The 24,171-nt window shown below is 37.5% G+C and overlaps 2 protein-coding genes across 4 annotated transcripts; one reads left to right on the top strand and one right to left on the bottom strand.

Annotated features, from left to right (window-relative positions):
- The first annotated feature begins 1,858 nt into the window (after window positions 1-1,858).
- LOC148873191 (nucleobase-ascorbate transporter 1-like) lies at window positions 1,859-5,940 on the top strand. 3 transcript variants are annotated; one of them, XM_088985125.1, is made up of 13 exons: window positions 1,859-2,063; window positions 2,514-2,666; window positions 2,820-3,094; window positions 3,190-3,290; window positions 3,373-3,448; window positions 3,538-3,597; window positions 4,265-4,549; window positions 4,627-4,713; window positions 4,824-4,882; window positions 4,976-5,067; window positions 5,157-5,234; window positions 5,319-5,479; window positions 5,567-5,940. In XM_088985125.1, exons 2-13 carry the CDS (start codon window positions 2,591-2,593, stop codon window positions 5,777-5,779), a joined length of 1,563 nt encoding a protein of 520 aa, XP_088841251.1. In that variant the 5' UTR covers window positions 1,859-2,063; window positions 2,514-2,590; the 3' UTR covers window positions 5,780-5,940. The 3 variants fall into 3 exon arrangements, with proteins under 3 accessions (XP_088841251.1, XP_088841175.1, XP_088841206.1); XM_088985049.1 differs by having other exon boundaries at window positions 2,000-2,177; XM_088985080.1 differs by having other exon boundaries at window positions 2,038-2,177; window positions 2,478-2,666.
- Window positions 5,913-22,387, bottom strand: LOC148873190 (GDT1-like protein 4). The gene is made up of 10 exons (XM_088985248.1): window positions 21,943-22,387; window positions 21,743-21,848; window positions 21,526-21,594; window positions 21,238-21,381; window positions 20,735-20,833; window positions 20,431-20,503; window positions 19,129-19,214; window positions 15,547-15,630; window positions 15,087-15,146; window positions 5,913-6,334 (listed from the first exon to the last, which is right to left on the bottom strand). The coding sequence occupies exons 2-10, from the start codon at window positions 21,824-21,826 to the stop codon at window positions 6,146-6,148; spliced, it is 888 nt and encodes a 295-aa protein (XP_088841374.1). The 5' UTR covers window positions 21,827-21,848; window positions 21,943-22,387; the 3' UTR covers window positions 5,913-6,145.
- Between the last annotated feature and the right edge of the window lie 1,784 nt (window positions 22,388-24,171).

Raw genomic sequence — 24,171 nt, 5'->3', positions numbered from 1 at the left:
CCATGATACAAAACAGGCTAGACAATAAGGGAAAAACTGTGTAGAAGACAAAAGCTAGAAATGGTAATTTGAGGATTGGTGAATTCTGCTTGATGCTCGACTGAGTTCGCACTGATGGTAATGGGCCGAGGTAACGAGCATTGCAGGGTGAAGGACTCATGAGGCGGATGAAAAAGCCTTGTGACTTGGTCTCGTGGGAGCCTCCCGAACTCGGGGCTCGAATTTTGAAGTCTCAACCTCACACAGCTTTGTGAGGTAGTGGCCTCACGAACTTTATGACCTTGTGGGGTCATTATGCTTCGAGCAAAGCAAGGTTTTGATTTTGTCGATTCTCACAACCTTGCTGCTTCGTAGGATGTGAGTGTTCCGGCCTCGCTTGTATCATTGACCTTCTCAATGATACGACAAGGTCCAAGTTCCTATTCTACAATTTGTGAGGTCCATTTGTTGGAAATCTTTGAGGGGTCAAAACCATCTACACTAACTTACATTTTTTAAAAGTGAGATTCTTTTTGTTATTATCTAAGGTTAATTACTCTGCAATTAATGCAGAATTTTGAATGACAGTCTGCCATAGTCTATTAGTAGCCCTCCTGTAAATCACATCCTGCCTGTGAATTGATATAATTCATCCTTTTGTACAGTAGAGCTACAAATTTTTTACCTAGTTTTGTAGTAGAGCTCTCTAGCACAAATCCCTTAGTGTGGGAGAGCATAACGTCCACCTTAACACTAGGCATTGCTGGGACTAGGAGTTCAGTTAGATCCAAGGATCCTATGGGATTGAACCCATTTACTATAGTTTATATATACATTATCGAAACCAAACATACAGCAGCGAGGTAATTGGAAAATATCGAAAATTACCTAATTGTACATTTTTCTTTTAAAACTACAGGGGAGGATTTTATTAGGGTTAAAATGCATGGGAGATTTATATTATTGTCAGAAATTTCACGCTAGGATTTTATACTTGATCCAAAAGAAGGGTTAGACTATGATGCAGATCACATGATACAAAAAAAACTTACAACCAATCAACAAGTATCATAAAAATAGGAACCAGTGAGTTTTCACCAGAATTAAAGAGGGATTGTGATTGATCAAAGCCTTTCTAATATCAAATGGGCTTTTTGAAATGATATGATACCAAAAAAACTTACAACCAATCAACCAGTATCATAAAGATAGGAGCTAATTAGGTGGATTTTCACCAGAATTCAGGGGTTGTGATTGGCGAAAGCCTTTCTTGAAAAAATAAATAAATAAAACTAAATCATCGTACTAGAGATATTCAAAACGCGGTTAATCGCACTAGAGATATTCTAGGTCCAAGGAGAAACCAACGTAACAAAATTTCAACAGAAGTTCAAAGTGTCAAATAAGAGTTTTAATCCTCTACGGTTCCCTGGCGATAGTGGGTCCAATCACGATACGACACGTCATCCTACCTGTAGGTCCGCATGTACGGATCCTACGTGGCATAACTTGAGTGCAACCCTCAAATAAGGAACGAAACGTTGGCACATTTATGCTGCCGTTCTAATTTGAATTCTTTTGTTTTTTCCTTTTTCAAGGATCCCAAACAACAATGAATGAACTCTACAGCTTACCGTGTCAGCAGTTTCCAACAGAGTCCGAGCCTAATCTGGAAACCCAACTGTACAAATTCAATCTCTCTCTCTCTCAAGTTTGAACCAGTACTCCATTTGTCACATTCACGTAGAAACCAACAATATTTATGCTGAGCAATCTCTGCTTTACCAAATGGTATGACAAACTCCTGTAATTCACGCAACAAAGCCTGCCGTTTTAATGGTTTCTGTCTTTTCTTCTAACCAATTTAATTTGGTTGCAGAGGTGGGTAGCTGAAACAGTGATTGTTTGAGCAATCAGAAAGGAATTTAGGAGGAGACAAAGAACTGTGTAATACAATACTCAGTGAGTCGTCCCATGCAGGTTCATTGAGGATAATAAACAGTAGAGGACAGGGATTTGTGGGCATTAGTTCTCTAAGAGAGAAGTGGAGAGATAAATCTGAGCTGCTGAGATTCTTCCAACAGGTTTGTTTGGTATTCTGAGTTCTCTAAGCTTCTTCTAGGATGGTCTGGTTCTAATAAATGATTGGACTAAACTAGTTTCTTCAACTGTAAAGGACCAAAGGAGGTATATATCAGGTAAAAGATCAGATGTTTTTATTGCATTTTTCACTTAGACTGTGATGCTAACAAGGGACAATGTGGGTTCTTCTTTACTTTAATATCCTTGTTTGCAAATCATATCTTTGTATTCCTTCATCTTTTAGTCTAATGATTCTTCTTTTTCTCTCTTTCTCTATTTTTTTTTTAATGTTGAGCTCTTCTATTCTACAGTTCATTATTATTTTTCAAAGTTTGCATCTCTTTTATGATTCTTTTGCTTGAAAGAAATTATTTTAGTTTCTTAAATTTCTCCAAATTCTTACGAGGGGTAATCAGATTCTTTTGGAATCTGTTTGTGCCTTCTGGATTCAGGAAGAACTACTGTAAACAAGAACCGGAAGTTTCCCAACCCTGCTTGAAAACAGTTTAGGCGAAAGGTGGTGAGCGTCATGGGCGACATTAATCATCCTCCCAAGGAACAAATGCAGGATCTGGACTACTGCATCGATTCAAACCCTCCTTTGGGTGAGTGAGAGCTTCTAATATCTAATTTCCTTATCAATCTTATCTAAAGTTTCCATCTGACTCATCAACAAAAACTGTTTCAGTTCATACTGTTTGACCTCCTTTGATGAGATGGGATATATGAACCAGCTCAAGCTAACAATTCTCTTGCAGACCAGACAATTCTCTTGGCATTTCAAAACTACATTGTGATGCTTGGAACATCTGTGATGATACCTTCATTTCTGGTCCCACTGATGGGGGGCACAGATGGTGACAAAGCAAGGGTCATACAAACACTTCTGTTTGTAGCCGGCATTAAGACTCTTCTTCAGACACTGTTTGGCACCCGCTTGCCCGTCATTGTTGGTGGTTCACTATCTTTTGTGGTGCCTGTCCTCTCGATTATAGGTGATCCAAATCTGCAAAGGATTCCAGACTCTAATGAAGTAAGACTGCATAAACAGACCACTCGCCCTTTCTTCATTGCTTCAGAAGTACATGTATTCTCATTTCCATCAGCATTCTCAATGTTGTCTTGCAGAGGTTTATACAGACAATGAGGGCAATTCAAGGAGCAATTATTATAGGTTCAAGCTTGCAGATTGTCTTGGGATATAGTCAGCTCTGGGGTATTTTTTCAAGGTAATGTCTGCAATCTTTTCTCTCTTAGAAGTATTATTAGATAATGCTATTAAAAAACCTGTTAACTTTTCATTTGGAGCAGGTTTTTCAGTCCTCTAAGCATGTCAGTTGTAATGTGCCTAGTTGGCTTGGAACTACTGGAACAGGGCTTTCCTAAGGTGATTCCACTGTCTGCTTCTTTCTTGCAAATATCAACTTACCCTTTTCTCAGTTGATATATACTCCTACGAGATGGATGTTTTTGCAGGTTGGAGAATGTGTAGAAATAGGAGTCCCAATGCTTCTCACACTTGTTGGGCTTTACCTGGTATGTCCTTGCAAAACACTGCTTTAGCACAGTATTGCAGACTCCTTTGGTTGAGGATAGTGTGGTTGGCTGGTATGAAAATGAACAGATCTGAGTTATTCATGGCCTGAGAATTAGTTAGGGCTGCAAAGGGATTGGATTGAATCAGATAACTCCAATTGGATCTTATCCTATCAAATTTGGATTGATCTCAGATCAGATTCCAATAGCTAGAATTGAAAATGACATTGATACTGTGTGGGACTTGAGAGCCTATGACTATCCAGTAAACATATAGCATCCAAACCAACTTTGCTAATAGATGCATATTGATTATTAGAGATAAATTAATTACTATCGAAACAGATCATAATGGATCATGGATCAGATTGCCTTTATTGGATGGGATTCAAATATAAATCTGGACAAATGGATACCATTTGCAGGCCTAGTGGGAAAATGGATACCATTTTCTGAATCAACCGAAGACCAAGAGTATTCCCAAATAATCTATTGGTGTTAATACCACAACTAAGAAAATATCAACCAGCCATACCTTCCCAACTCAGATGAATCAACACTCAGACACTCTTCAACACAAGTGCATTATATTTTGGTATGAGGCTTTGAGAGCTACATTGTGTTGATGATTCATACTGGCGCTTGTATGGTTTTGGCTGAAATGCAGTATCTCAAACACATCAAGACATGGAGGGAAATTCCACTGTTTGAACGCTTCAGCATTCTTATAAGCATAAGCTTAATATGGGCATACGCCTTTCTCTTGACCATAGTTGGAGCCTACAAACATGTATCACACGAAACTAAGCTTCACTGCCGCACAGACAGCTCCCATCTGTTGTCCTCTTCCCCATGGATCAAGATTCCTTACCCTCTCGAATGGGGCCCGCCAACGTTCAATGCCGGTCATGCATTTGCAATGATGGCAGCGGCCATCGTTTCTCAGATTGAGGTAATATGGCTCACATTGCCATGGACAAATTTTGGCCATTATTGCATATTTTCTCATTGTGTATACTTTCATTGCAGTCCACTGGTGCATATATTGCTGCATCACGCTTTGCTATGGCTACTCCCCCTCCTGCATATGTACTGAGCCGAGGCATTGGATGGCAGGTAGACAGACGGTAAAGCTGTTTCAATTTCCATTAAGAAATATGAATTTATGGGCTTGATTAAATTTCCCATAAATTCCATTCTCAAGGCAGAACTAACAATCTTGACAGGGAATTGGAGTCTTGCTTGATGGCCTCTTTGGAACGGGAACTGGATCAACTGTATCAATGTAAGTAACCCATCTCTTCATTCCTCCCCCCCCCCCCCCCCCCAGAATTTGTGTTCATATCTCAAGACTGACCAACTCTCAATATGGTTTCAGAGAGAATGTGGGACTGCTTGGGCTATCCCGGGTTGGAAGCCGCCGAGTAATACAAATATCAGCTGGCTTCATGATCTTTTTCTCAGTCTTAGGTGCATATTTGTGTGTTCTGTTGTCAGGAACTATCCTACCCCCTACCAAGTCGATAAATGTTTGCAAATGTCAACCTTTTTTCCTGCAGGAAAGTTTGGAGCTCTATTTGCATCCATACCCCTTCCCATATTTGCAGCAATCCACTGTGTTCTGTTCGGTCTAATGAGTAAGTAATTTGCAAATGCCAAGCACTGCACATGTATCCATGATTCATGCTTTGATTCACAAACTCCGACTCTTTTATATGCAGCGTCCCTTGGGCTATCGTTCCTCCAATTCACAAACATGAACAAAATGAGGAACCTGGTCATTACTGGGCTCTCACTTTTTCTTGGGTTATCCATCCCCTACTATTTTAACCAAACATGGACTACTTCTGAACATGGACTAGTGAACACCAGAGCCAGCTGGGTGAGTTAATACTACCTTATTTGTTTCCCAAGTGAACTAACATTGGTAAAAGTTGGTGACACTTGAGCCGAACCTTCTGTTTTTCAGTTCAATGCTTTCTTAAATACTATCTTCTCTTCGGCGCCAACAGTAGCCTTGCTGGTGGCTGTTTTGTTGGATAATACAGTGGACGTTGAGGCCTCGAAGAAGGATAGAGGAATGCCTTGGTGGGAAAAGTTTAGAAACTTTAAAGGGGACGCAAGGAATGAAGAGTTCTATACACTGCCCTTCAATCTTAACAGGCTCTTTCCCCCAACGTGAACTTGGCAGATTGATTAGGCAGGGAATGCAGAATTTATTATGTAACAGAAGTTATTTTATTTGTTTGTTTATTAAAACCCTCCCCCCCAGCACTAAACAAACTGGAAAAATGATTAAGAAGAAAGCAGAATGGTAATTCTTGAAGTTGGAACTTACTTTCATTGATGTCTAGTAGTATCATATAAAAGACAACATCAGTAGTATCTGCTATTACTATACAAAAGAATAAGGCTGCAATCTGTCTACTGAAACATCTAATTGATTGAATTTCTAGTTGGAGGAAAGATAGGGAGCAAAGAGAAACGAGGCAAAAAAGTTAAGGAAAAAATTACTGTAAAAAATCACTTCAAGCTAGAAGAATCATGATTATAGTGGAGGATAGAAAAATGAAGATAACGAAAATCCAAGGAAAAGCAGGCCCCCAATTGTTGCGACGGTGCCCTGTGAAATTTTGGATGCTAACATGCTTCCTCCTACCACTGCAAGTGATGTGCAGATTGTGTGTCCGAATGTGGCCCCTACCGCAACTCCAATTGCATTCTTGTGGGTAGCCAGCTGCAGGATTAAAAGAAATGAGACGATCCTGTTCATGTTAGCTGAAATGTATATTTATTATGCACTTTGCCCAAGGCTCAGTTTGAGAAAAGTGCAAATTCAAGATTTAAAATTTTGCACTGAGCATAATTCTATTTGGCTATTTGCGCTCTTCCCAAACTGAGCCTAAATTGCAAAACGTTATCAATTTGTTGCAAACTTGAATCAACAACTAACTGAACAAAAGCATGCCATCCAGAGAATAATCGTGCAAGGATAAACACACAAGACCGGAACAGAATGCGACAGTTTTTGAAATATAATACAATCCTAAAGGGAAGAATATGGGTTCTTATAATCAAATCCGTGGAATACCCACTACCCATAATGACCTAATTAAATTTATAATTTCCATGATGAGCTCCATGAAAAATAAATGTCAGCAACCAATTAACTTTACAGCAAAAGCAATGCGGTTGAAATGTTAAAGATCAGGGTTGTGACTTGCAACCTTATGCTTAATAAAAGAAAAAAAAAACTATTATCTCAAAGTAATTGGAAGCTGTATTTATTAAGGAGTTTTACTTCAAAAATATACCGTCTTAACCAAGGTTCAAAATTGCGATACGATATGCCCCGTATCGGGCATATCATATTGTATCGTCAGGATCCCAATACGCCTATTTACAGGTGTTTCAGGAACCCCCTTCTTTTAATAAAAAATATGGTTAAAAACAAGCCTAAAAATCAAATTTTGAAAAAAAAAAAGAAACACAAACACGTGTTATTTTAAGTACTGATATGCCTCTGCCGATACACGGGCGTATCGATACTTTGAACCTTGGTCTAAACTACAGATTCATGGGTTAATTAAGACTCCAAACACATGATAACCCAAAATAAATGCTTCTAACACAAAATAGAAGACATTTGATTGTCCTATACCCCAAAGTCTCCGATACATCGGGCATATCATATTGTATCGTCAGGGTCCCAATACGCTTATTTACAGGTGTTTCAGGAACCCCCTTCTTTTAATAAAAAATATGGTTAAAAACAAGCCTAAAAATCAAATTTTGAAAAAAAAAAAAGAAACACAAACACGTGTTATTTTAAGTACCGATATGCCTCTGCCGATACACGGGCGTATCGATACTTTGAACCTTGGTCTAAACTACAGATTCATGGGTTAATTAAGACTCCAAACACATGATAACCCAAAATAAATGCTTCTAACACAAAATAGAAGACATTTGATTGTCCTATACCCCAAAGTCTCCGATACATCGGGCATATCATATTGTATCGTCAGGGTCCCAATACGCCTATTTACAGGTGTTTCAGGAACCCCCTTCTTTTAATAAAAATATGGTTAAAAACAAGCCTAAAAATCAAATTTTGAAAAAAAAAAAGAAACACAAACACATGTTATTTTAAGTACCGATATGCCTCTGCCGATACACGGGCGTATCGATACTTTGAACCTTGGTCTAAACTACAGATTCATGGGTTAATTAAGACTCCAAACACATGATGACCCAAAATAAATGCTTCTAACACAAAATAGAAGACATTTGATTGTCCTATACCCCAAAGTCTCCGATACAATCCAACAAATCTAGGAAAACACCGATGACTTACCGTGAGTTATGAATGTGAATACTGCAACCATTTGCTTCTTTAACATTCCAAGACTTTGAAACGACCCTCTTGAGCCTCCTCTCAGATCTGCAAAAGGTCTTCTCTCTGGTCATGCTTACCATCAACGATGGGTGATTGTGTGTGAATAGATCTACTTATAGAGTTCAAAACCGCCTAGATAGGGACCTTTCTTCTTGGTAAAGAATGCAAAACCAGAGGCTCCATCATCCTCTGTTTTTGCAAATCCAATGACTGAAAACAACGGCTCTTAACTATCTCTATGCATCCACTCTCCCAGGAAGATACTTAGGTCAGCTTGGGACTTATTTGCCACCTCAGCTAGTCCCAGTCACCTACTGGGTTCCACTGATTCTTCTCAAACCACACAATAAGCTCTAACAATCTCCCACTTCGCTGAGATGAATCTTTATCGCCATTTAATGACCCAATACAGTGAAAACTAAGGGTATCCATTCCGTTCAATTGAAACTATTATCCTCAAATCAAGATCACTTGAGTTCTATTAATTTGACTCATGACCATCGAGTGGTTATAAGGTTAATAACCTCACCCAACATGAATTACCTGCATAATAAACTTAGACAATCTAAGCATGGCCCACATATTTCTGTCTTGCATTATGTGTATACATACTGAGAGAAGATAGAGATATAAACCAGAATCAAGAACCATCTTGTGATCACATATAAATAGTGTCAACAAGAACAATTACACAAAATTTATGCATGCAACATGCTCTAAGAAGAGCTTAGGTGGAACTGTGGAAGCACTTTCATCAATAGATCTGTTACCATGAGTGTAACACTAATGTGTTCTGTCAATACAATCTAATCTTGAACCCTTTCCCTCACAACGAAGAACTTGATATCAATGTCATTTGACCATGTTTTCATCTTAATACACGACAGCAACATTGAAAGCTACTGGTATTGCTAAAAAATAAAAAAAAAATCAGAAAACTCCAAAAAATGCCAAAAAAAAAGTAAATATAATATTAATAAGAAATATAAACTTAAATTTTAAAATTAATGGTTTAAAAAACCTATTACCTAAAATTAAAATACATAAACATAACATGTAAAGCATATCCAAATAAAAATTTAAAAATAAAATCAAACATATAAAACATTTTCAAGCATATAAAGCCCACAATCTCTCTTTTACCTCAAATGCATTACTTCAAGTAGCTAGTGTGATGTAAAACATATTACATTCCTGATTCTACGAGTCACCTTTGTGCCAAGCCCCTCGAGGCAAGCCCAAACAAGCTCCAAGAACCCCTATTTGCTAATGTTGTTCATTCATTTATCTTACTAAAATATCTTCTTAAAAGGCAATTAAAATTATAAAATCATTATTTTTTTGTGTGAGAATTAAGAATTTAAGACTCTAACATGGACTTGTTTGGGCTTGCCTTGAGGGGCGTGGTCAGGGGTCCTAGGGTAGAGCCCCCGACCCAGCTGCTAGGTTCAAAAAAAAGCAAAAAAACATAAAATTTTCAAAAGGTGCACGCCTGGGCCATGGCACAAGGCACATTAGGCGCACGCCTAGGCACACTAGGTGTGCGCCTTTTGATAGTGTTGCACCTAGGACCTAGGTGAGGCATCTACCCTAAAATGCACCTCACCTTTGCACCTAGGTGTGCCTTAGTCATGCCTTTTAAATCACTGACCTCCATCATGAAAGAAGTTATTATTGTAATTTGCTTCATACTGGGTTGGGTCCATCCACCAAATATGAAGATATAACTGGAGGTAGCATGACCTGATATCCAACAAAAGTTGGAATTTGTATGACTAATCACTTCAAGTTCTTGTGAGAGAATGGATATGCATTTTAGGGTCTAAGAGTGAAGTGTCTAAGAGTGTCAAACGGGATCAACGTTAACAAATAAAGAAAATTCCTCATAGGCATCTCATAAGATGACATAATTGACCTCACAAGCAAGATCTGCTAACAATGGATCCAATGGGATGAAAACCTTGCTAAAGCAATAACATGTGGCCTCGTAGGGCTCTACAAGGCTTTAGAGAAAAACCTTAAGGGACAAGGACCTCACAAATATATTCAAAAAGCAATATCACCAAATAGAGCGAGGTTAGACCTTGTGGGGCCAAGTTAAAAGATCTCAACACTGGAGGTGCTCAGGGTGTCAGACGTGTGATCATTGATTTAGGGAACCCATGATCAGTTGTACTCAATGGCTGTACAAACACGTGTCACTTCCTAAGTGGCCCCAAGAACATGATATAACAACCTTGTGGACCCTTTTGGACGCACGTCCCTAGGGGAAAAAAGGCAAGATTTGCCTCTTATATGTTGATTAAAGCTAAGAATGTTCTGGGATAAAACACATTCTCATGCACAAAGCTTTCTTCCCCACTTTTGTAAATAAGGGAACCAACCTCTAGTGAAGACCTTCAACCCTCTTAACCTTTCAGCATTCTTCGTTCTCAGATTTCTCGTCTCTAGACTTAACCGTTTTCTTGATCCTCTTCAGGCTTTTAACTTTCATCGACTCATTTCCTAAACCCTAGCGGTACTCTTCTCCCCGCTTTCATGATCAACGGACCATCCTCATCCAATAGCTTACATTTCTATGCACTTATAAGTTATAAGTTAGCATATAGTCCTTAAACTCTTGCAAATAGCGCATATCCTCCTCAGCTTCCTTCTAATGGTCTATACCAGAACTTTTCTAGTATATGCCAAGTAAACCAACAATATGTGCTATATTTAAATCGGTGCACACATTTGCATACATAAGGCTCCCCACTGTATAGGAAATGTTATTCACCTTTTTATAGAAAAGGTAAAATATAATTGTATTAATAAAAGTATAAGCAAAAGGTTATTTGTACAAAGAGTGTACAAGTATGTCATGAGAGCCTCAAGAAAGTCCACTTTCAAAAAAGAAATGTCCAAAGTATCATCTTTGAGGATTTGAGTTACAGGTAACAGTTCCTTAAGACACCAAAAGCATGATTGATGACCAGATTCAGATAAACAGCAGACCAACAAAAAGCCCATCTTCATTCTTCTAAATATAAAAGGTTTTTATTAAAAATAAAGAAAATTGAGATCCTCCTTCCTCTTCTTCCTCCTCCCTTTCCTCCTTCCCCCTCCTCTTAGGAGGTTTACACCTCTTACATTCTGAACTATGCCTCACGCCTCTAGGTAGTGGCAGTGTTTTAAAAGCGCAAGGCGCAAGGTGAGGTAAAGCAAGGCACAAAAATACAAAAAAAAAGCTAAAAAAACAAAAAAAAAAGTCAAGAAATTCAAAAATAAAAACAAAATAAAAAATTCAAAAATATTAAACATAATATTAATAAGAAATATAAAGTTAAATTTTAAAATTAGTGGTTTAAAAAACCTATTATCTAAAATTATAATACATAAACATAACATGTAAAGCAGATTCAAATGAAAATTTAAAAATAAAATCAAACATATAAAACATTTTCAAGCATGTAAAGCCCACAATCTCTTTTTTAGTTTTTTTTTTACCTCAATTGCCTTACTTCAAGTAGCTAATGTGATGTAAAGCATATTACATTCCAGATTCTACGAGTCACCTTTGTGCCATGCCCCTCGAGGCAAGCCCAAACAAGTCCATGTCAGGGTCTTAATGTTGTTCATTCATTCATCTTAATAAAATATCTACTTAAAAGGCAATTAAAATTATAAAATCATTATTTTTTGTGTGAGAATTAAGAATTTAAGACCCTAACATGGAATTGTTTGGGGTTGCCTTGATGGGAGTGATTGGGGGTCCAGGGGTGGAGCCCTCAACCCAAGCGTACGCCTTTAGAAAGTGTTGTCCCTACTGCCTAGTTCCTGGACAAGGCACCTACCCTAAAATGTGCCTTGCCTATGTGCCTGGGCACGCCTTTTATATCACTAGGTAGTGGAATGCCTCGCACGCCTCCACGTTTTAAAACATTGTTGCATTCTCCCTTATGTAGTTGCCAACTTGTTAAAAAGTCTTGCAAAGAAACTATGATAATTGTTGTAGCACCCATATCTACCCACCATGTATTTAGGTGGTACTAGGGAAGTAGTGCAAATAGATCGGATCGGATTCAAATCAGGGCATATCCGAATCCAATCCGACACTATTAAGGGGAGATCCGGTCCGATCTAAAGATTCAACTGGATTTCATAAACATGGATTTGAATTTGAATCCTATGAGACTACCGAATCTTCAGATTTGATCTGATCCAATATGATTTAAAAAATAAATAAATAAATTATTAAAATAAAATTAAAATGTAACAATTTATATAAAGAAACACAAAAAATACAAGTATCTTTTCAACTATTTTTATCATATATATATACACTTTTTTGTAAAAAGTAAACAATATAATAAATTTACAAAAATGCAATATAAATAATATATTAATAAATAAATAACATATATATGTGTTATATATATTTACATAAATAAATAACATATATATCCATTTGCACCCCTAGGTGGTACGCCAACCAAATAGGATTTAGAAATCATAAAAGAAAAAATCATTACCTTTACTGTCGAGCCACATTGCATGTTTGGAGCATTAACGAAAAACCAATCTAAGCCCAAGCACAATGGTCGGGATGTCAATCCTTATTGGTTTAGACTTTAGAGGCAAGGGTTACAAGTTGGAAATAGTGTAACCTTAAATGGGCAGAGAGCAAATTGTAGGAAGAAAAGATATGAACCCATGATGATTGGCATAGATCCATCTGCTAGTTTAACCTTATCTCTACCAAAGAGCAAATTGTAGGAAGAAAAGAGAGAGGACTTACCAGTCGTGGCTTGAGGCCCCTAAATCAAAGACCCTAGGGGTGTCTGAAGGAAGAAACAAGACATGGAAGACAGAAGCATGATTACTTGTACCTGGTGTAGAAGCAAATTAAGTGGACGGAACAATAGATACCCCTTCTAACTAGAACAGTGTTCTGCCACACTACCCAAGTTGTTCTCTCAATGAACTCAAGAATATCTTCCTTAAGAAACTGAACTTGTAAGACTACTCTTGAGGTGGTCCAATGGTAACACCTTTATTTCTAGAGCCTTGTGCTACTATATTGGCTAAGCTAAACTTCTTAGCAGGGGTTTTTTGCTGATATTTCTTACGTGGTCTACCATGCAGGTCCCGGCAAGTCTCTTTGGTTGTGCCTAGGTCTCTAGCAATGAGTGCACCAAAGTTTGGACTTCTCATCCCCTTCTAGCTTCTTATTCACATTAGGCTTCTTCATTCCACTACTACCACCTTTAGCTACTAGGGCTACTTTCTCCCCCTCCGGAGGATTAATAGCATTCCTCCTAGTTTCTTCAAACTGCACTAGTGCATATATGTCCTGAACTGAAGGAAGCTCCTTATTCCCAAGGATTTGAGCTCTTATAGATACACTAGATTTTTTTTATGCTGTTTCATAGACTAGATTCAAACCTAACAAGAAGGCAAACACTCTGTTTTGAGACAAGTTTTTCTTATCAACCTTAGCATCATAGCATCACTATCATCCTTCCAATCAATGGTTTGACAATGATCTAATTCCTTCCAAGTCGAGGTAAAAGCAGAATAGTACACAAATATAGGCTTGTCACCCAATTTACACGTAGAAGACTCTGCTAATAATTGATACACATGAGCAAAATGCCATTGTTCAGTATAAGTTGTCTTGGCTTGCTCCCATATTTCCTTTGCAGTTTCAACCCACATAAAATTTATTCACTTGAAGTTGCATTGAGGTCAGAAGCCAAGACATTACCATATTGTTCTCCTGATCCCACCAATCATGCTCTGCAATACCCTCCTTTGGTTCCTTGCCAGTGAGATAGTCAGCCTTACTCCTTCCAGTAATATGCAACTTAGTACTCCCGGACAATTCCAGATAATTAGTTCCATCAAAGATAACAATGGAAATTCATGTCGTCCATCCTGTTACCAGTGCTGAATGAAGAGGAAGTGACCCCTGATGTTGCTGAATCATCAGTAGCCATTTAGCAGAACTCTGATTACTATAAGAGAGAAGTCTCACCAGATTAGCCACAGAAAACTAAAGACAGCAGCGCTTTCTTTCCCAAAAACAAAACGCTCCTGGAGTGAAAAATGACTTCACACATAGGTTTTCCTATCAAATAACACCACAAAACTAATCTATTAAGAAATCTGACTACCCAGATTCCACTAACAGACGTGTACTCCACCTACACAAGCAGTTGGCACACACCCCTACTTCACACTGATCATATGATCCCAAAAAGAAGCATCGGAAGTTCTGGAAATCATCTACACCCACCAGCCACCACAAAGAATGATTCACTTGGTCCCATGAAAGAAAAAGGGAAAAATCATTTCAGACCAATCTGGGTTCTTGTAATATACATTCCAATCAAAAACAGAGAGGATCAATAATAGAAAATGGATTAAAGTTGAAGCTGATCAATATTCCTGCTCTGATACCATATAATCCAATGGAAAAATAAGGAGAGAGGAAGAAAGCAACAGAAGAGTGAGTCCAAAGTTTGGAGCTCAAAAAGTTGGCCTGGCAGCACCCTTATTGGTATCTATATTAGGGTAGCATCTTAAACATAATAATAAAGTAAAAGGGCTATAAATAAAAAAAGAGTAGAAGGGCAATTTTGCCCCTGCAGATATCTAACTCTTATATTACAACAGTTTACACTAGTTCAACCGATGCTCTGGTAAAGTATCAGCAGTAAACTAAATTAGATTAACATTGATTAGAGCCACATCAAGAAGTGGGCAAACATGTACCAGAAATATTGATTAAATGTAGTTTAACCCGAAAGCTCTTCTTTGGCTAGACAATTTTGTGCTTCAAAGCTGAAGCAGTAAGATATATAATGATTATGTCATTGATAGATGCACAGAAAAAGAAAAAAAAAATACACAGGAAAATGTCATTGATAAATGAACAGAACAAGAAAAAATAAGAGGAACAAAGACCCAAGGCTTATCTAAAGAGTTGTCAAGTTGCTTTCAATGTTGATTGCCAAATCCCATTCAATTGGAGAAGTCAACATAAGAGAGCATGAAACTAGAAAAATATACAAGTAAAACTAGATAGAGAACAGAAAGATCAGCTTACTGCAATTGTTGCTATCTGACTGCGATCTCCCCATTCTGCTAGAAATGTTAAAATAAAAGACTGCACCCAAAAAGGAAAAAGAACACTTAGATGAGAAATTCGTTTAGACTATATACATCATTCAAGGCGCATTGGCCATGATATAGGAATTTACAAAGACAAGGGCCACTTTCCGAGTGTATCCTATCATGCTTTTTGGGTTTCCATGCATAGCATTGCACAGAAAGCCAAAAAGCCATATTTGCACCAAAAAAAAAAGAAAAAGTTGAGAACCATTAAAGGCAGAAAGATATGCCTTGAAGAGAAGTATTGAATTAATACCAATCAAGAGATTTGAATCAACCTTCTTTATGATTTATTATTCATTAGTAACTTTTTGCAATAATAGTTTCATGATGATAAATTTCATATCTGCCACAAGAGTCTAGTCAAAGTTTTGTTCTATGCTTAATATATATACCTCCAAAAAGATTGGTGTACAAAATCTTGAAAATAAACGGCGAAAAGGTGTTTTCCCTTGTCCTGCCTCAAGTTTCTCTTCTACCTGTATGCATATGCAGATAACCAAATAAGACAGGAAATCAGCAGTCATAACAAATACTTAAACAGTAATAAGACGGACATTTTGTAATTATTTTTCAAACCAAAGCATGCTTGCAAGGATAAGAATATACCAGAAACAACCCTTGATGTTCATCATGACTTACAAGGTAGCTACTATTTAGTTCTATCTTTAATATTTATTAATAATCACAGGAGGTGAGAAATTTTAAACAGTATAACAGGATGTCAGCATGAATCTCCAGTTAAACCCCACAAAAAATGGAGACAACGTAACTACAAGGACATGTGTCAAACACCTGTATCAACTATTATTTTTTCTGATTCAAGAACAATGTATGCTTCTTTAGAATAACATCAACAATCTCCAAAGATCAAAAATAGAATGAAGCTTAGTATTTAATCAAGAAAGAGGGAGTGGAAAAAAAGAGAACAGAAAATAAAAACTCGGAAAAAAAAAATAGAATAACAAAGGATCAGAATGACACCTTTGCTTTCATTCAACCCGTTCTGCAAGAATGGAGTGCTTAGAAGGCTTTGTGGAGACAACAAGGTGGAGGAAATCTCTGAAGGTGGAGGCTAAAGACTTCTTGTTCAAGGAACTGCAGATTAAGGGACAACCAAGTCTGAAGATAAGGGAAATGAAGATGGCATCAGTACTGGTGGAAGGATGCTTGAATGGGTGAGACATTTTGTGTCCAAGGCAGCAACTAAAGGGAAGCAAGTTGCAAGGAAGGGTACAAGTACATGAAAAGGTATGTGGTGGAGTGTAAAAGAAATGCTAAGGGGTCCTTCATTGCTCTCGCAAAGTTTTTTGCTAGAGGAAGAAAACAGATGGTGTGCTTCCCTGAAGGAACAAATAGCCAAGGACAGAAAGGGGTTGGTGCACATTTGAAGATTTTCCTAAATCAAAAGAACTTAAAAAAAGGAGAGACACTTGATTAGGAAGAAATACCAGTCAAGCCTGATCAGAAAGATGAGGGTCCTAAGCAAAGTTTTTTCTCTATAGCACACAGTAAAAGCAATCTACTCTGAGTCTCTGACTGTTACTCTATTCTGGTAAATGGGACAGTAGTGGATTTTTCCTCGGCATTGAGAGGAACAAGACAAGGAGACCCCCTTTCACCTTTCCTGTTTAACTTGATTTCGGAATTCCTGGGGAGTTTGATCTCTAGAACAGATTCTAGGAACCTAATAAGAGGATAGAGGGTAGGGAGGGAGGGCATACTCTCACTCACTTGCAATTTGCAGATGATATGATTCTGTTATGTGGAGGGGATCTGAATTGGATTAGGAATCTAAAACTTGCAATACAACGTTTTGAACAAATGTCAAATCTAAAAGTTAACTTTGAGAAAAGTTATATAGTTGAAACCAATATGAGGGAAAGAGATATAATTTGAGTATGCAGACATTCTGGAGTGTGCAGTGTCTAATTGGCCTCTGAATTATCTAGGTCTGCCCCTAGGGGATAATCCTCAGAAGGGAAGTTTCTGGATTCCAATTGTGGAGAGAGTTAAAAAGAGGCATGCCACTTGGAAGAAAAATTACTTATCTCTTGGAGGAAGAATCCCCCTGATTAGGTTTACGCTTGCTAACTTGCCTGTTTATTTCTTGTCAGTTTTAAAGATTCCAACAAGAGTGGCTAACAAATTGCAAAAGCTAACAAGAGACTTTTTGTGGGGACCAGGGGAGGAGAAAAAGGGCCATAGGGTTAGGTGGGAGATAGTGAGTAGAAGTAAGAAATTTGGTGGTCTTGGCATTGGGAATATTAGGAAGAGGAATTTGGATCTCTCAGGAAAGTGGTTATGGAGGTTCCCCCTAGAGAAAGAGAAGTTGTGAGCTAAGGTAGTAGCTAGTATTTATGGGCTTGCAGATAATGGATGGGATTCTGGGATTCTAGCTAGGACCACAATTGGAAAGCAATTCAAGATATCCTGCCTTTGTTTTCTCCCTGGATCAAGTATGATTTACACTCAGGTAATCTCATCAAGTTTTGGGAACAAGTTTGGGTTGGAGATCCCTCTTTGAAAGACTAATTCCCAACATTATTTGCTATCTCTAATTTTAAAAATGAAGCTATTTCCACTTTCCTTGTACCTTCTAACTCGACTTTAGGGTTTGGGTGGAACTTGGGTTTGAGAAGAACTATTACGGACACAAAATTGGACAATACTTTGTCTCTCCTAGGCATCCATGATGAGATCTTTCTAGACCCTACAAAGATAGATAGTAGAATCTAGACCCTTTCCCCCTCTGGTTCCTTCACTTGTGCCTCCTCCTTTAAAGCCCTTACTCAACCAGTTGGCCCTCTTGATTTGTCATTCCCTGTTAAAGAAGTTTGGTGTCAACCTATCCCTCCAAACGCTGAGTTTTTGTTGGGAAGCTTTTCTGGAATGAATCAACACAGGTATTTTGCTTCTAAGAAAGAGACCCACTAGATGTTTATCTCCTCGTTGGTGTGTTCTTTGTAAGGTTGATGGTGAGTCTAGTTACCACTTACTAATTTCCTGCCAATTTGCAAAAAGTTTTTGGGAATGGTTTACTTCTCTGTTTGGGTGCAGATAGAATCCTCCTCTGAATGTGTAAATCTTATTTGCCTATTATTCCTTCAAGCTGGCCAACTAAAAGAGGAATAATTATGTGGAGATTTGTTAGGGCTGTTGTTTGTTGGTCTATATGGGAGGATAGAAACTCAAGAATTTTTTCTGACAAGGAAAGAAGCATAGAAAATGCGATGGAAGTGGTCCACACAAGGGTAATACATTGGTTGAAATCATTGGACTTATTTGCAGACTTCTCAGTGGATAATTTGCTAAGAAACTAGAAGGAAATTGCAAAGTCAGTCCCAGATAAGATGACTAAGTCCCTTATGGAATCCTCCCTCTCAACGCTTCTTCAATCTGAATTTCGATAGTAGCAGTTACTCCCTAAGGGCTGAGGTAATGGCCGGCCTTGGAAGGGGTAAAAAGAGCTAGGGACCTGAATATCAGTAAGTTGGTCATAAAAGGAGATTCTGAGATAGTAGTGGGCTGGTTAAAGGATGACAAGATCGAGCTCTGGAACTACATCAACGAGAAGAGAAATCTTAAGTGGCTGACAAAGGACACTGATGTGGAGAGACTTATCAGTGGACATCACATAGTTTTTGCCAACACAATGAGATACTTAATGGGCCTAAATATCCCCAGTTCATACCTATGGGTGGCAAGACAATGGTGACATTGACAAACAAAGACAATCATGACATTATCATTAATACGTAGATGCATCTGAGCATATGCTAAATAATTGTGGAAGACATAATAAATCAGTATGGAATAATTTAGGCCTTTCTTCAATTTTATACCTAAATCTTTTTAATTTGTTATACCTAGCACATATTTTTTTATTCAAAATATCAGAGCTTAACAGCTAGAACTACTTAACAGCAAGTTGTAAAGGAAAAAGTATAGAAGCCGGAGCCCAAAAAATGGCATACTTCTTCCATTTCTTTCTTCTGTGATGATTTTGAATCTGATCTCCAAGCAATGTATAGAAGCCGGAGCCCAAAAAATGCATAAAGAACTGCACAAAAGTACAAGGAAAAAGTTAAATTCATAATAGCCAGGGTGAGCTAAGCACACCTGTCCACCTCCTAAGACCCAATCACCCATTTAAACTGAAACCAAACTCTCTAGTCAAAAATGCAAGGAAATTTTTGAGAATAAGAAGTACATAATAAATGTCTAAAATTTGACAAAATGGTGGCATGCACATTACTGGAACCTCTACTTTTGATCTTATGTTTGAAGTGCAAACACTCAAGACACTTCAATATTAATTAATTTAAGAGAATATTTCAACGGCCACAGTAAATAAGTCTCTAGGTGATGTCTGAAAGGGTATTGTATCTCACATTTAAACCTCTTTAAAAGTCATTTTCAAGGTTTTATTTTGGCAGTATGTAATTTTAGGGATTCGACATTCAAATTTTTAAGCACTTTATGATGGTTATTGTTCAAATTCTTAGTACTTTGACACAAGCTTTGAGAACCTTTTAAATATGCAAACCATCATTCCAAATTCTCAAAAAGTACAAATTAAATATCTCCTTGCTGGGTCACTAAGTAAACTGAAGTCTTCTCTTAATGAAGAAAAATATTTTTCATGGTTGACATCATAATTTAGTGCCAGAACAATTTGTAGTGTAAGGTCCTTTCTGGTTTGCATACTTTCTTTCTTTTGCTTAATTAAGTATACATACATTATTACATCATATTAAAATTTATTTCTTAAGCACTCTCCAGATAGGAGCCACTGCTTGGTACAACAGAAAACACTCACGCGGAATGAGAACGCAGGTTTAAATCTGAGAAAGGACTGGTTTGTGCAAGCAAATACTGAAGGTTAGGTCAACATCTAGTCCACCTCAAATAGTTGGAACCAATATTGGGTAATGGTCCTTTTTTCTAAGTATACTTCTGATAAGCCCTACTTTAGATTGGCCACCTATGTTACCCAGTAATGGCAAGGGGATGGCATGGCTGGACAAGGTGTTGGACACAAATTTACACTAAAAATTGAAGTATATAGTACACTTGTACAGGTGTCCCAGCATCATAGTTGGCCACTGCCAATAAGTTTTAACAAACCCAAAGAGAATGCAAATTTAAAATGGCTAAACATTGTATTCACCTGAAAATTTCCAGAGCATATCAAAAGCATGCTATAGTGTTTAAAATGAACCAAAATTAGAAACGAAGAAAACTTTCACAGCATAGGGATGCAATAAGCAACATACCTGTAGCTGCATTGTTCGTATGCTTCCTAGATATCAAATTTGGCACAATCCTACCAAGTCCAGTGGAGAGAACCTAATCCCAGTTCAATATTAAGTTTAGTTGCACTGAAATGAACAGAAAATGTACTCTATAACAGGTGGCTAAACTCTAGAACCATGTCATAAGTAGAGCATACCACAATACCCAAGGAAACAAGATAATACATACGAAAGAAGAAACTATAAAAAAAAAAAAAAAACTCTTTTATGAGTAATTAAAAATCAATATGGCTTCAAGGTCAAATAAATAAACAGGCAAACTTACCGTCATCACAATCAAGGCAGTAAGGGCTCCAGAGAGAACAATTGATTTTGGGTGGCGCATTGCCATAAGTGCTGCTATTATGAATGTTTCATCTCCAATCTAGCAGAATGAGTATTAAAGCATTTATTAGATATAACATAGGTGTAAATATCAAATTACGCTGCAAAATTAGGATTAATGCCAGTTCACTTCACAACTACAACTGATGGTCCAATGAATACTAAAAAAAAGCTGATCCCATAGCCTAAAGTTCACCAACTACCTGATCCTAACTCCAAAATAAATAGATTTTTTTTAAAAGGGGAGGTGTGTGGTCCACTGGAAAATTTAAATCATTGAGCAATACATTCTTAGGTACCACATAGCAACGAGCCAACAACTAATAGTTAACAAAGATTTAAGGAAAAAGCCACCGGTGCTCTACCACTAGCAAATCGCAATACTCAACAAGACAAATAATGACATCGGAAAGGTTTAGTTAACTAGGAGTCAACTTCACTAACCTCACTAACAATGATCATTGAAAAACTAGCAAAGAACGCATCAAAAATCCCAAGACCAGACGGTTCCGAAATTCCACCAATGTTTAGTAAGTTAGCATCATTTTTATCACCTGCATCATTGTTCTCAAGGGTGTGCAGAACAATCTGGTTCACGAATGAAAAGATATACAATTAGTGGAACCAGAACATCAAATTAAAAGTAAATAACCAGATAAAAAGATCATTTTCACATACATATGTAAGGGTTCTAAATCTAACTAAAAACACACAAAAAAAATGTCAACTGACCTTGCTACGCCTACCTAGGTCCCTCAACGATTCGTTAGACAGGTCTTTGCCAGATCCAAGCTCGGATTTCTAAAATCCAGATAATACATATAAAGCAATATTATAACTCCAATTTACAATTAGAATCTTTTCAAGTGCCAGATCCAGCAAATACCAATATCAAGCAAATTAAAGAGGGGGTGAAAAGAGTTACTAAATATTTAAGAAAAATACGAACCTGAGCAAAGGCCGGCAAGACGGGCAACAATACAGTGGCAACAAGAACAAGGAGAAAAATCCAAGAGTGAGATCTTGAAGCCATGACTCCAATCCCAAACCCTGTCCTGCATATTGAAACACGACAGAATCAACAAACAACACAAATCTAAACACCCAAAAGAAAAAACAGGAAAAAAATCCACAGGGATGGATCCGAACCCTTAAACGACGTGAAATCTCCGAAAGAAAGAACAGATCTGGTTCGGAATCGAAGATTGGAGAGGGAATTTGCGAAGAAGGGCTTGAATTTCTTACAGATAAGATGAAATCTCTCAGAGATCAATCAAACAATAGAGTTTGCAACCTGCAAAGTGGAGAAACCGGGAGAGCAGGAGAGAGACCCTGCACTCATCGTGGGTTGTTCCTTCGTTTGTCCCCGTTGGAGCAGGATCTCCGAAATGAACTCCGGAACCCGTTCACCCTTGTATTGGGGCCAAGGACTTGCATGCATACCGAACAAAAACCGCACTCAGAACCATTTGCTCCCTCGTTTGCTAGACTGGCCGTGCAGAAAAACCAGCTTATGTGGTATATGGTGAGTTCACATCTGCGCCCCACAGAACATCCCCACCTTCTATTGCGAATTAGCTCCCGCTGATGTCTCATCATTTCCCGTACATGTGAGGACTTATATGGCGGCTTGGCTTCACTGTCTTTATTTAAATGTTTGAAGCGAGGCGAAAAGGGCTTTCCAACGCGGATTCGCATGTTTTCCAGTGGGCCAGTAGGGCAGCACGACGCAGCATCTCGGCCGACCTCGTGTCACCTCACCGTCATGTGTACTTTTATTTACGAAAATTGTCACCACCAAACTTACTCAGATTTGCGCCCCACAAATCGCGCCCCATAAAAATCGGGATCATCTCTTATTGACAAGTACGACGAGAGATATTCTTAATTTACGCTGAGATATAAACGTGGGGCACGTGTAGAGCGCGCTCTATAGGACTCCAAACTTCAAACCCAAGTTGACGCAAAGGTTTTCACATGCCACACCATTGCAAATTTGGAACGAATAGAACTCTCGGGTCATCAATGATCAAAATATCAGTGGTATTGGCCTATTGGGTGTGTCGGACAACGGGACAACTCGGATATCTATATTTCATATTATAATACATTATACATTATATTATATATCTATTATATCTATATATATTAAAATAAGAAAGTCTAGAATTTTTTCTTTTTTTGAATTTTTATTTTTTTAAGGAAATTTGTCTAAAACTCAACAAGAGTTTTTAAGGAAAATTATACATTAATATTTCTCTTTTCAAAATGTCTAAAACACACCATATTAGTAAGTTTTTATTTTCCAAAGATCACCTTTCGTTAGTGCACCGTTAATGCTTCTTAACAGAATATCAGCATAAATAACAACTTTCATGACCAAATTACCCTTGAATGGTGAGTTAGAGTAAAAATGGTATTTTTTAGTTTTCAATTTTCTTTTTTTTTTGCATTTTAAATGTTTTGTTATAATTTCCAATATTTTTTATAATTTTTGTTTTTTACATTTTTCTATTTTCTAAAATCTATAAATTTTTGGTGTTTTTTCTACAATCTTTATTTTCTGATTTTGTTTTTCAATTTCTGTAGTTTCTATAATTTGAAAATATTTTTTTTATTTTGTTTGCAATTTTTATATTTTTGTAATTTCTCTATTTTTATTTATTTTATATTTGAAAATATTTTTTGAACTTTTCCTTTTTTCATGTCTAAATATTAAAATGGTAATATATTAACATCGTTAATTTATTTTGTATATATTTTATATTTTTCTATGAAAGTTAAAATAGTAATATATTAATGTCCATTAGTCTATTTACCTTCAAGTTAGTGACATGGTGAGTTTTAGACATTTTGAAAAGTTGTGGTTAGTTTAAGAGAAATGCTGAAAACTCATGGTGAGTTTTAGACAATTTTTCTTTTTTTAATTCTATGTTATTTTTAAAAGGGTTTCTAGCATATAAAGGCAACTTTTGAGGTTTAATATCAATAAAAGTTATATATTTAAAAAATTTTCAAAAATAGGTTAGCTTTTTAAAAATAATATCAATAAAGGACAAAAATATTGTTCATCTTCTTCTTCTTGCCATTTGTTCACTAGAGTCGCCGTCCGCCACTGCCTCCGCCTCCGACAATGTTGTCGGAGGTGGCCGGAGTTAGAGGTGGCAGCGGTGGCGCTGGTGGTCATTCCTCTACCTATCGTTGCCACCACCTCTGTCTCCACTCATCTCTAGCAATGTTGTCGGAGGTGGAGGTGGGCAGAGGTGGCAGCGTTGGACAAAGAAACCACCAGCGCTACCACCGCCACCTCTGCCTCCGGCCACCTTCGGCAATGTTGCCGGAGGCAAAGGCAGTGGCGGCTCTGGTGAACAAATGGCA

The sequence above is a fragment of the Nelumbo lutea genome, chromosome 1, assembly GCF_056320005.1.
Source record: "Nelumbo lutea isolate HS-2025 chromosome 1, American lotus-T2T, whole genome shotgun sequence".
Lineage (NCBI taxonomy): Eukaryota > Viridiplantae > Streptophyta > Magnoliopsida > Proteales > Nelumbonaceae > Nelumbo > Nelumbo lutea.
The sequence above is the reverse complement of the archived record's forward strand: the minus strand, read 5'-3'. Positions and strand labels throughout refer to the sequence as shown.

Bases quoted from the DNA above. Each gene is read 5' to 3' on its own strand.
- LOC148873191 (XM_088985125.1), top strand. From the start codon at position 2,591: ATGGGCGACATTAATCATCCTCCCAAGGAACAAATGCAGGATCTGGAC. The intron at 3,291-3,372 runs GTAATGTCTGCA...CATTTGGAGCAG, and splicing joins CTCTGGGGTATTTTTTCAAG to GTTTTTCAGTCCTCTAAGCA. The intron at 5,480-5,566 runs GTGAGTTAATAC...TCTGTTTTTCAG, and splicing joins TGAACACCAGAGCCAGCTGG to TTCAATGCTTTCTTAAATAC.
- LOC148873190 (XM_088985248.1), bottom strand. From the start codon at position 21,826: ATGGCTTCAAGATCTCACTCTTGGATTTTTCTCCTTGTTCTTGTTGCC. The intron at 19,215-20,430 runs GTATGTTGCTTA...ACTTTTGTGCAG, and splicing joins TACGAACAATGCAGCTACAG to TTCTTTATGCATTTTTTGGG. The intron at 6,335-15,086 runs GTAAGCTGATCT...TTAATCCTGCAG, and splicing joins GTCAGATAGCAACAATTGCA to CTGGCTACCCACAAGAATGC.